This window comes from Loxodonta africana, chromosome 1 (genome assembly GCF_030014295.1).
Source record: "Loxodonta africana isolate mLoxAfr1 chromosome 1, mLoxAfr1.hap2, whole genome shotgun sequence".
Lineage (NCBI taxonomy): Eukaryota > Metazoa > Chordata > Mammalia > Proboscidea > Elephantidae > Loxodonta > Loxodonta africana.
In genome coordinates, this window is record NC_087342.1 from 11,350,077 (window position 1) to 11,362,749 (window position 12,673).

The 12,673-nt window shown below is 41.2% G+C and overlaps 2 protein-coding genes across 7 annotated transcripts in view; one reads left to right on the forward strand and one right to left on the reverse strand.

The window, feature by feature from the left end:
- RABL3 (RAB, member of RAS oncogene family like 3) overlaps positions 1-3,444 on the reverse strand; it is a 38,133-nt gene extending 34,689 nt beyond the window's left edge. For 4 of the 5 annotated variants that reach the window (XM_010592929.3, XM_003412975.4, XM_023551753.2 and 1 more), the window contains exon 1: positions 3,320-3,410. In XM_010592929.3, the coding sequence (XP_010591231.1) occupies positions 3,320-3,365 (46 nt within the window). In that variant the 5' untranslated portion in view covers positions 3,366-3,410. Of the gene's footprint in view, positions 1-3,319 lie in introns of all 5 variants that reach the window. The other variant, XM_023551751.2, reaches the window with a different exon arrangement.
- Positions 3,445-3,508: 64 nt separating this feature from the next.
- The window catches only part of GTF2E1 (general transcription factor IIE subunit 1), a 37,760-nt gene continuing 28,595 nt past the window's right edge, over positions 3,509-12,673 (forward strand). Inside the window, exons 1-2 of one of the 2 annotated variants that reach the window (XM_010592928.3) lie at positions 3,509-3,836; positions 11,918-12,400. In XM_010592928.3, the coding sequence (XP_010591230.1) occupies positions 11,953-12,400 (448 nt within the window). In that variant the 5' untranslated portion in view covers positions 3,509-3,836; positions 11,918-11,952. The remainder of the gene's footprint in view (positions 3,837-11,917; positions 12,401-12,673) is intronic. The other variant, XM_003412974.4, reaches the window with a different exon arrangement.

The following is a 12,673-nucleotide window of genomic DNA, read 5'->3' on the forward strand; positions in this document are numbered from 1 at the left end:
GCACAACATCCTGAGTCTTCATTGTACCCTGTATGTTTTCCTACAGAGCACTTAAAACATATCATTTGTTTGTTTATAGGTTTTATTCACTCTGTTCAGTTTTAAGCTTTTTGGGGTTTGTGGCTGTTTTACTCATCTTTTTATCTCCAGTACTCAGAACAGGGTCTTAATTAGTATTTACTTAGTGACTACATTTTTCCATGTTATTACAAAATCTTTATAAACATTTTTTATGTCTCCATAGTATTTCAGAAAGTAGACATAATAATTTACTTAACTACTCCCTTATTATTAGACACTTAGGGTTGTTTGAACTTTTCACTATCCTCAGAAAAACTTCTTTGCTGCTTAAACTTTTGTTTAAAATTAGATTTCTGCGTATATCTCCCCAGAAGTGAATTTAAGAGTAAAAGGAAATGAACATTTAAAGTTCTTGATGTATCCTGACAAACACTTTCCATCTGGTTGCTGCCACTAGCCACAGGAGGCTGCGTGTCTTGTTCCACCTCAGCAGTGTCACGTAGTTGCTTTTTCAACTCTGTTAATTTGATGAGAGAAAAAGAAGTGACATCTTGTTTTAGTCTGCATTTCTTTACGTTCCGGTAAAGATATGTTTTTGTTCATCTTTGCTAATCAGTGGTTTTTCCTCTTTAATGAATTATCTGCTGATGTGTTCTGCCCATTTATCTACTAGGTTTTAGTCTTCCTGCCAATTTGTATGATCTATATATATATATATTTTTATATATATTAGAGACATTATCTCTCATGTAAAGGAATCAAACATTTTCCCAGGTTTCCTTTTATCCTATTTATTTATTTATTTACATACAGACATTTAAGATTTTTGAGTACTCAAAAGCCTAGCTTTGCCTTTGTATTTACTGCATTACAACTGATATTCACAAACTTTATAGGGTATATTGTTCATATTGGAGCCACATATCTGGGCATTTAGTTATCAGCTCAATAAAAGGCTTGAGCTTCTAGTTTTTGCTTAATTGTGTCAGGGTAAATATTTCTCTGCAGCAATACCGTATAGCTCTCCATAAATTAACTGCTTTGGTGGGTAAATCTTACTTAACACTAGATAAAACTCTAAATAGTAAGAACAGCTGAAGTGCTAGGAACAGTAGCCAACTATTTATTTCTTTAAAAAATTTGGAGGGTTCTGATTTGAACTAAAGTAGATCGAAAGAATGAACTAAACTTGCTGGCAAGAAAAAAAGAACCAAAAATAATTAAATAGATGCCAGCTCCAAATGTAGGTGTCATATATTAAAATCACCCTGAACCTCTGAAAGAACAAAGAGAATACAGTATGTATGTGTTGGTGAGATTTTCAAGATACTTTACTAAATTATCAAATATCTCTATAGGGTACAAAGCAAGTCTCTAAATTCCAAGTCATTCCTTTATATGCTTGTGAAATCCTCAAAATTTTATGGGGGGAATAAGCCTTTATTCAAAAATAAACTTTGAAGTTTGAATACAAAGGCAGATAAAGTATAAATGGTATATTCTAACCTGTCAGATAGGAAACTGCAGTTAAAAGGGAACTAATGAAGGCAATAACTGACTCTGCACGTGTAGTCTAACGTTAGTGAATGTGTGACAAGATTAAACACTTTCCTGGTGGGCAAGGCTGTGTCTTCTGTTTTTCAGCTAAACTATGACAGGGGAAAAAAAGCATACTAATTGCCTGGTTACTTTTCCACATTTTACACAGCATATAATCTACCCCTGTTAATGTATTTCATTGATTTCACAGTTAAAACTCTAGCACCTAATACAGTGCCTGGTATGTAGTTGGCACTTAAGTATTTAAAAAAAAAAAATCAACCTACTAGTTTCAATAGTATTTAACATGAAGGATTCTTTAGATGCAATAGAAAGAGAGAAATACAGACTACAGAGACAACACCCTTCTTCACACGTCATGCAGAACTGTTGCCAACAGCTCTGTATTGCAGTCCTAAATCCAATGTGGTGACACTCTTGCCAGGGCCCCTTCATGTCATTACCTTCTTCATCTGTGAAAATGAAGCCACTCTATTATATTAACTTCAGTACTACTTCAAAGTTTCATGAAGAACTGGAGCTGACATAAATTGGTTTATTCTCATAGAATTTCCTACCGGAACTTTCTTAGGGGAGTATTGAATGCTCTCTGTAAAATATCTGACAATGCAAATAATCTTCAGGCAATGTGAAAACATTTCCCCCACCTCCAAATCTATATAGAGTTTCTGTAAGACTAGTTTTCAAGCTCTTTGAGGTATGTCCTCTCTACCTCCAAGCATCTGGCAGTGTCTTTACTCACAGCACACACACAAAAGGTCAACTTCAGAAAAGCACATCTAGGAAACACAAGATAAGCATTTTTTCCAAGTTCTTAAGGAGTATGGGACTAGGAGTTGTGGTGAAGAAAAGCTGAGGCGGGGGACGGGATGCAGACTTCAATTTTAGTTCTCAAATGTCCAAGGTGTCAAAAGAATTTTAATATTAAGATTAAATCTGGGCTCACCACTAAGTCCTAGCTACATCAAAATGTGGCCTTTATCTTAATTTCTCTATTATTCACAACCTAGCACACAGGAGGGATCAGCCCCCGCAGAAGGACATCATACTTGGTAGAGGGTCAGCAAAATAGAGGAAGACCCTCAATTAGAGGGATTGACAAGGTGGCTGCAACAATGGGTTCAAGCTTAACAACGATTGTGAAGATGGCACAGGACCGGGCAGTGTTTCTTTCTATTGTGCATAGGGTCGCTATGAGTCGGAGCAGACTCGACGGCACCTAACGACAACAGCACACAATAGGTTTTCAATTAAGAAAAAACTAGAACAAGAAATCAAGAAGCCTCGTTGAGAGTAAAACAGGAGGGCCACCGTATATTTCATTTCATAATATAGCTTGGCGTTCAATCCAGTTTGCCGTTTACATCTCTCTGCCTTACTTTCCTACCTGTAAAATGGACTAATAGGGCTGTTCTCAGGATTAAATCAGTTAATATATGCAAAGCGCTTGGAATAGGGTTCTGAGTACCTTGAGGTCATGCTTGTACTAATTTCCGTACAATACTCAAGATCTGGTATCTTTCAAAACAAAAGAATCGATAATACGCTCTAAACTAGCGTACCCCGGGAGACAGTCAAACGGAGCAAAGTCCTCTGGGAAATGTAGTCTTTAGGCTTTGAGAACTACTTCATCCACGGGCCGAAGAGCCAGGAAGTTGGGGGGTTAACAGTGAAGAGGGACGGTTATCAGATAACTCAAAAGTGTCGGGAGCCCCAGAGATGGGTCTGAACCACTCACCTGAGTCCCCCAACACCAGCACCTTCACCCGATCTAGGGAAGCCATCTTGCCACTGCCTTCCGTTGGTTAACGCCTCTTCCGGGACTCTAGGCCAATCAGAGCTAAGCATGGACGGCAGAGCCTTCAAATTTCATTGGCCAGTCAGAGCGTGACCGTCCTGATTGAAGGTTTCACTGTGCTGATTGGCCGGCCTGGGTAAATGCAGCATGCGGGCTCCAAAGCTGGTCGCAGGAATAATGCGTGTTCGTCGTCGCGCAGGTGGCGTGCTCCTTTAAGCCGGTAGTTGAGGCGCTGAGGGAAGCTGTAGTAGGATTGTTCGAGGATTCTCTTCGGTAAACCTCGTTCCCAGTTCCTTGTTCCCGGTTCCCTGGCCCGCCGTGGCATTTCAGGCTTTCTCCTCCTTTCCATTCCTCCTGTCTTAACTATCCTCTTTTCCTTTGCTTCCCTCCTGATTTGGTCCTCTTCTTGGTCCGCCAAAGAACCATTGACCCTGGAGCGGCCCGGGTGCGAGCTCGGGTATGGCTGCGCCGAGTTATGTCCACTGGACTCAACTGGGAGAGTGTTTGGGAGTTTGGGGTCCTGGGGTCTCACAGTGGGAAGGAGCAAGCGTTACTGAACGGGTCGCTAGGAGGGCAGCTGGGCCCGGAGGTTTCGCTGCAATATGCCTGTTTACATATGGAGGGCGCGGAGAGTGCGGTGAAATATGGCAACAGAGAAAATCGCAGCTAGATGTGTAGAACCCCAGTTCTTCTAGAACTGGAATGAATAGCAGTATACTGAGATAATCTAACAGAACTCTCGCATCCTCCCCTTTTTCCTTCCCTCCACCCTCTAGTCAATGTAATCTTTTAAAATGCGAACTTGATCTGTCACTCCTGCTTAAAACCATTTTAAGTTTAACAAGAGGGTAGGCGGTAGCCTGTTCTTTTCCATTGTGGAAACAGGAGTGGGAAAAGTGAATTGGGAAGCTGACAGGGTGGGCATGTTGGAAGAACACGTGCCTAGGAGATCTAATGAAAGTTTTATGGAAGTACTTCACTAGCTGTGCTGGGTGCTGGGGATTCAATGATAAGACAGTGCCTGCTCTCAGTTTACTGATTTGGGGATTGGGAGAGATAGACATAGAGAAAGTACAAGACTGTCGAGTGCAGCTAAGTAGAAGGGGGAGAGAGGTATGGGAACGTGTGAAAGAGGATCATCCTAACTTACCATGGGGAATTTGGGAAGGCCTCTCTGAGGAAATGTTATTTGAGACTTGAAGGAGTAAAAGAAAGAGGTTTGGGTTTAGCTTTGGGGGCAGAGGGAACTGCTTGTGAAAAGGCCCTGAAGTGGAGAAAGCATGCGTGGCTCATGAAATTGAGAAGATACCAGTTTGGCTGGAGATGAGGCTGACAAGGACAGGGCAGAAAGTGCATATCTTTCAACTTTGTTTCTCCAGCTCTGTGCCTGGTACTCAACTATTTGTATGACTGGAATAAACCAAAAAAACCAAACCAGTTACCATTGAGTTGATTCCAACTCATGGCAACCCCATGTGTGTAGGACTAGAACTGTACTTCACAGGGTTTTCCAATGCTTGGTTTTTTTTTTTTTTTTTTAATTACCAGGCCTTTCTTCTGAGGTACCTCTGGGTGGACTTGAACCTCCAATCATTTGGTTAGCACCTGAGTGCGTTACTGTTTGCACCACCCAGGGACTCCATGATTGGAATGCTGTTGTTAGGTGCCCTCGAGTCGATTTCAACTCATAGTAACCCCGTGTGACAGAGTAAAACTGCCACTTAGGGTTTCCCAGGCTGTAATCTTTATAGGAGCCGATTGCCAGGTCTTTCTCTCATGGAGTCTGAATGGGTTCACACTTCCAGCCTTCGAGTAGCTGAACGCTTAACCATTGTGCCACCAGAAACACATGGAATACAGAAAACAAAACCAAATTGCCCTTGGGTGTCTGGGGTAGTTATAGTTAGGGAGAGAGGTGAGGCTGGAAGTGACTGATGGACTACGAGGACGAAGAGAAAAAACAAGCTGACTCTGAGAGGTCCCACACTCAAAAGTCTCTAGAGGCCAGCCAAGCCCCTTCCCTGTCTGAAAGTATCAACTGGTATTTAGCTGGTCGCTGTGAGTCGAAATCGATTTGACAGTGGTGGATTTGGTTTTTGGGTTTTGCTTCCTTGTGATAATGTGGTCTCTTTTTTTTTCCTCAGATATTTTAAAGAGGGGCTGAAAGTAAAAACTTATGTGAAATCTCATAATTTTTAAATGTTGATTACTGTAATTCAGAATTTTTTTTCAAAACATTTGTTGGGTCAAATAATGTATGTGGGCTGCCAGCTTGAGGTCTCTGATCTAAGCTGTTGCCCTTGAGTTGATTCTGACTCATAATGACCCGATAGGACAGAGTGGAACTGCTCCATAGGGTTTCCAAGGAGTGTCTAGTGGCTTCAAACTGCTGACCTTTTGGTTAGTAGCCTTAGCTCTTAAACCACTACGCTACCAGAGATGGTAGAAGACTCTGCAGAAGTGGGGAAGTGGAAGTGATGGAGGAAAGAAGGCAGAATTTGTTGGGAAGGAGGATTTCAGAATGCAGAGATTTTGAGTACAGTGGCCCAGCCTGGCTTCTTTCCTGAGCTCTAGTTTCATTTGTTCAGCTATCTGCTAGACATCCTCACAGGGATATCTGGTGGTATTTCCTCAGAGACAGCATTTAAAATGAAGGCTTCATCCGTTCCAGACCTGCTCCTCTTCAGACGTTACTTATATCTCATGGTAGTACTTCTCTCTTCCTTTTTGCACTGGCTCAAAACAGCTATTTTTAGCTTTTCCTCCTCTAATATCCAATTTCCAATATATTGTTAGGTTCTTTTGACTTTATTTCCCTAATAGGTTTCATTTATCCTGTCCTTTTCTTGCAGTTTTGTGTTCTTCCTTAGTTTGGGTTTGGTTACTGTAGCTCATAATTCTGCCAGAGTGCCTGCACCTTCCCTCACTTCAGTCAAGTCCTCATGTTGCTGCAAGAGTCTCTTTTCTACATAGGGAGTCTTATTAATGAATGCTGGAGTCCCAGGGTGGTGCAAATGGTTAAGACGCTCAGCTGCTAATTGAAAGGTTGGAGGTTCAAGTCTACCCAGAGGCAGCTTGGAAGAAAGGCCTGGCAATCTACTTCCAAAAAATCATCCATTGATAACCGTGTAGAGCACAGTTCTGCTCTGACACACATTGGGTTGCCATGAGTCCAAATCAACTGGATGGCAACTGGTGTTTTATTATGATGCCAGGACTTAATCCAGCTCCCTTTATGGTGCCAGCCCTGAAAGCAGAGCACTTTATATGAATTATTTAATCCAGTACATCACCCCTATGAGGACGGAACTGTTAACTACTTTTTATGTTTGAAGACCCTGAAGCTGAGAATTTTCTGGCGGGAGCGGGGGTGTTTCAGGCAGAAGGAAGCAGGCTGAGTAGTGAGTGTTAAGTACAGGTGTGCACTGGCAGCCTGTGTAATGGCCAGGTCCCGAGTTTGTCTGGACCAGTGGCCATGACTTGCCGCACATTAGAGTCACCTAAAGAGCTTTAAAAATTAGTGTGATGCCCAATCTGGCCCTCTCAGACCAGCTGAAACAGAATTCCTGGGAATGGGCCCAGGCTCGGTATTCTTAAGATGCTCCACTGAATTTCCAGCCCGGTTAAGAACCACTGGTTTGTAGTGTGGAGATGAGGAGGGGGAGGAGGGATACAACAGTAGGAAATAAACTGGAAAGGTAGGTTAGAGGAAGATCATGGGCTATGCTAAGACATCCATTCTGTAGGTAATACAAGAGACACTGAGGTGTCTGCAGGTATGTATTCTGTAAGAAAAGTGTCAGATCTGTGTTTTAGGAAGTGACAGCAGTGGGAAAGAAATGGCTGGAGGAGCAGGGGCATGTAATAGAAGAGATCATGTTTGGGACAAACCCAAACCCAGTGCCGTCGAGTCAATTCCGACTCATAGTGACCCTAGAGAACAGAGTAGAACTGCCCCATAGAGTTTCCAAGGAGTGCCTGGCGGATTCGAACTGCCGACCCTTTGGTTAGCAGCCGTAGCACTTAACCACTATGCCATCAGGGTTTCCTGTTCAGGACAGGGGCAATGGAAAAGAAGGGATTGATCGGAGAGGCATCTGGGTTTTAGCAGATTACATTTGAGACAGTAAGGGGAAGATAATTAAATCATGGAGAATACTGGGAATGGAGAAAAATGGTTTACGGAAGTGTAGGATGACCTTACATCCAATTTAACTGGAACAGTCCCAGTTTATGCCTGTTGTAGGTTGATTTCCCTCTGTTAATTATTTTTAGCAACCCCTTTCATTCTCAGAATGTCGTGGTATGGGCGATAAGTATTAAATAGCTTACTTAAATGGATTCTCAGGTTTAAAATGTCAGCTGTTGTTTCTTTAGCAAAAGAGTCTTCAGGGACATGTTGGATACAATCAGCTTTTGATTACACGTGCTAATATGTAATGGCACATTGGGTAATTCCGTACAGTAGTCTAAAAGTTGGGTTTTTTTTTTTTTTTTTTTTAGTCCAAAAGTTATGCTTTCCCTGCCAGCTATGACGGATACTAGACCAGGAGAGCACAAAGAAGGAGAAATGGTTTTAACTGAAGCTATGGGACTGGAAAGATGAAACATGAGCTAGGAAGCTAGTAGAGGTGGTTTCTGCAGGAAAATTCTGGGTTATTTCTTCAGAAGATTACATTTATTTGCTTATTTCCTGTCCAAGAAGGTCTTTGTTATATAAATGAATGTTAAACATGGTTAGAATTTTAGCTGAGCCAGTCAACACTTGCTTACTCACACTGAATCCTTTCCAGGATTGAAAATCATAAGAGCGATGGTTTGTTCATCCATTTGCCTCTCTAAAGTGGAATCAGCTTTCCTTGCTGTGAACTTGCATAATTTTTCTTTAATTTTGTACCTGTGGATTCTTTAGTCTGCCAGTAAAGGCTTTCTGCTCTCCGATTCCAGTCTTTCCTTTTTTTAAAATCATTTAACCCATTTCATGATCTTCCTATTCCAGCAATTCTCAGAAATATCCTGGTTTTTTGTTTTTGTGTCCTTTATTCTTGCTATTCTATTTCTTCTATCTGGGAGACCTTATTCTCCCCCTAGGTGCTTATTCCTTAACTTTTCTCTGATTATTGACATCCTCTTTATGGGGCAGTTTTACTGTGTCCTATAGGGTCGCTGTGAGTCGGAATCGACTCGATGGCACTGGGTTGTTTTTTTTTTTATCCTTTAGGACCCAACTCAAATATTGCGTTCTCCATGAATCTTTCTTTGACTTTTTTCCCTTCCTTTGCACATCTCAGCACTTTGTCTTCATTATAATTCTATCACTGTATATTTTTTGGCTACCTTTAATTTTTTTTACCTTTAATGAACTAAAGGTATCCATTGCCATCAAATTGATTCTGACTCATAGCGACCCTATAGGACAGAGTAGAACTGCCCCATAGGGTTTCCAAGGAGTGACTGGTGGATTTGAACTGCCGACCTTTCTGTTAACAGCCAGGCTCTTAGCCACTGTGCCACCAGGGCTCCAACAGACTAAAGATAGGGATTGTATATTTGTCTCTTTGTCTCGTGCTACAACTGACATGTGGGGTATTTAGTAACTCTTCATTAAATTAACACTTTAGTTCATTCTTGAGACAGGAGTATGGGAGATGGTCTGCTTTTAAAGGGATGTTTGAGCTCATAATGATTGTTATGTTGACATTTGTTGCCATTCTTTGGCCTGTTGGATATTTCCAAAGCCCATATATATATGTTATGTTTTGCCAACTGATGAGCATGTGAAATAAAACAAAACAAAACACAACAAAAAAACAAAGCTGGTCTCAAGTACAGTGTAGAGACCGAATCGGAGAGAAGAGCAAAATGTGCCCTACTGGGCTATGATACTACTTTGGTGTTGAACCTCAGCACTTATCTGTCATCCTTAAACCTCAGGGTGACAGAAAGGGTCTAGGACCATACGTTTGGATCAGGGGAACTAAACTGCTGCTGAAGTTTTCCATTTATTTGCCCTGAGAGTAGATATATAGGATGTTCCACAACCTGTAATAATTTGGTCCCTGTTTCTGAGAATCTATATAACCATCCTCCAAAAGAAAGGTAAGAGTCTGCCTTTTTCTTACCTACAAGTGTAGGTAAGAAAAAAATTGGAAGACTGCTTAGTGGATGGAAAGAAAGTGAATTTATAGCTGAGTAAAAAGGGAAGCGAGCGACCAAAGGAACCGTAACTGAACCATAATGGAAAAGAGGAAGACCCTCAATGAGGTGGATTGACACAGCGGCTGCAACAATGAGCTAAAGCATAACAACGATTGTGAGGATGGCGCAGGACCGGGCAGTGTTTCGTTCTGTTGTACATAGGGTCGCTATGAGTCGAAACCTCAACAAAAACAACAACAAAAAGGGAAGCTGTTAGTGCAGTATCCACAGAATCTAAATCTGCTAGAAAAAACCCAAACAAACCGTTATTTCCTATGCATTTAGAGCAGACTTCCCAGGGTGGCATTTTAGAAGTTGTGGGAGCATGTATGTTTTGGTTGTTAGAATGTTTGGGAGTCTGCTGGTGATATTTAGTGGCTGGGGACCAGCAGTTGCTAGGTGTCTTGCAAAGACCAGGATAGTTCCATACAATAAAGAATGGGCCAACATAATGGCCAGATGTCCTGCTGGATATTCCAGTAGGAGAATGACTTATTTAAGCCTAGAACACAATTCTTGCTTTACAGAGTAACACAAAGTATTTTTGTGTTGCTTTAATATGCAATAAATATATTAGTTCTTACGCAAGTGTCCACCTAAACTTCTGCTCTTTACGTTTCCTGTACTTTGTGTATGACTGACTTCTGATCTTTGCACTTCTCTAAAATTGTTCACTTTACATATAATTTATATTTGAAACTATATATATGTATATATGCATGCATGCATCTGGCTACTTTTTCGTCTCTTCTCGTGTATAGCCGTGCCTGAGTATTTATAATCTGAAGCATATATTTTATTCTAAATGATTCTTTTTTATTTTTTCCTTTATTACAAATAGGGCATTATATTTTTCCCCAAAAATAAGTGTATACGTTGGTTACTTAGGAATTTCTTTTTAGTAGTGTGGATATAAGAATATTTCTTATGAAAAGGGGTATCGACTCTGATAGGGTTGATAATCACTGTTTCACATAAAAAGTTCAGTAGAAACTAATATTAATAACAGAATATGATTCCCCATTGAGATAGCTCAAAGGATGTCTGTTAAAAATTTCCTTATGGGGTAGGGAAATCTCACTTACTGTAGTCTCTGTGGGTAGCTGACCATTTTTAGTTTGGAACATACTAAATTGATATGGAAGCTCTCTTTGCCAACAAGTGCTTTCTAAACATTTTACTCGCATACTCACTCATTCATCACAGCAGCCCCATTGACCAAAAAAACTAAACCCACTGTCGTCGAGGTGATTCTGATTCATCGCAACCCTATGGGACAGAGTAGAGCTGCCCCACAGAGTTTCCAAGGAGCACCTGGTGGATTCGAACTGCCGACCTCTTGGTTAGCAGCCGCAGCACTGAACCACTAGGCCACCAGAGTTTCCCAGTCCCAGTGAGGTAGACGGTATTACCCTTATTTCTCAGGGAGTAAAGTATGGCTTGAAGTTTAAAGGATTTGCTCTGGATCACACATCTCCCAAAACACAGGCTTCTTAACAACCACATGGAAGTCTGGCCTGTGCCACTTTGGGCTTTCAGAAGACAGCTTTCTGGATTATGACGTGGAAATTGGGTACACTTACTTCTGCTTTGTCCTACAAGGAATCCAGTACTTAAAGACATCCTGGGCTATTTTTTTCCCTCTCTCTTTTTTTTTTTTAAGAACTGTACAGTATTTTCTTAGTTGCTTATCAGATTTAACTTTGCAAGGTTGGTAAAGTCTCTTGGAACTAAAAGTGTTATTTTCTTTCTGTTTTACAAAAGTTAATGATTATGCCAGACACCCCAACTGGTGATGACTTATGTGTTTATTGGTTTGCAGTGGTTTTATTGTGAGATCATGAGTGTAAAACATTGTAGAATCTATCTTGGTAGAAAAATTTACTTAAGAAATAAATACGCTTCAAGGATTTGCTGACTGCCAGGATTCTCAAGGGATTTCTAACACTCCTGAAAATCTATATCATTGAGAATAGCGATTACTTCATTTAGCTTTTTTGTGTTTTTTCTTTCTGAGATAAAGTAGGCTCGATATATCATTGTTTTAACTAATAAATTACAGTGAGGAATCAAGCACACGGTAGATTGTGGAAGTAATCATATTAAGAAATGGGTTAAGCTTTATAGGTGTAATCTTTCGTGCAGTCTAGAGAAAAATCTTGCTGTTGTGTTAAATGCTTAGGCATTGGAAGTCTTTTAAAACAGCGTTTGACTATCTTTGCGGCGCTCTTAAGAATAGTGGTAGCCATCAGCTACCAGTAATGAGTCGGTTATCCTAGATCTCAGACGATTACTGTGTCCTTATGCCTAGCTAATCTTCTTTCCCTCTTTTTTTCTCAGTTCAGTGATTTTGAAGTTGAAGTTTGCGGCTGAAGATGGCGGACCCAGACGTCCTCACCGAGGTCCCTGCAGCACTGAAGAGGCTGGCCAAGTATGTGATCAGGGGCTTTTATGGCATCGAACATGCCCTGGCCTTGGACATCTTGATTCGGAACCCCTGCGTGAAAGAGGAGGATATGCTGGAGCTGCTCAAGTTTGATCGGAAGCAGCTTCGATCGGTCCTGAATAATTTAAAGGGAGACAAATTCATCAAATGCAGAATGAGAGTGGAGACTGCTGCAGATGGGAAGACCACTCGCCATAACTATTACTTCATTAATTACCGCACTCTCGTTAACGTGGTGAAGTACAAGCTGGACCACATGAGGAGGAGGATTGAAACGGATGAGAGAGATTCTACCAACCGGGCTTCCTTCAAATGTCCTGTCTGTAAAAGTACTTTTACAGACTTAGAAGCTAATCAGCTGTTTGATCCCATGACAGGTGAGGTTTGTCTAGTTTATGAATCTCTTAAGTAACTTTGAGAAAAGAAACGTGTACCCTTTTTCTTACATTGACTCATCTAATGTTTAAGCCAGTTGTGTACGTCATTACAAAAGTGAATGGGTCAGTGTGAGTCAGCGTACAGTCCTTGGTAGTCTTACTGCCTTCTGTTAGAAGCTTTGGCTGGCCTTTCTCCTTCACGAGGGAGTGTACCCATCCGTGACTTCTCTCGCCCACAGCGCTCCTTGACCGCTGCAGCCTAATTTAAAGGTT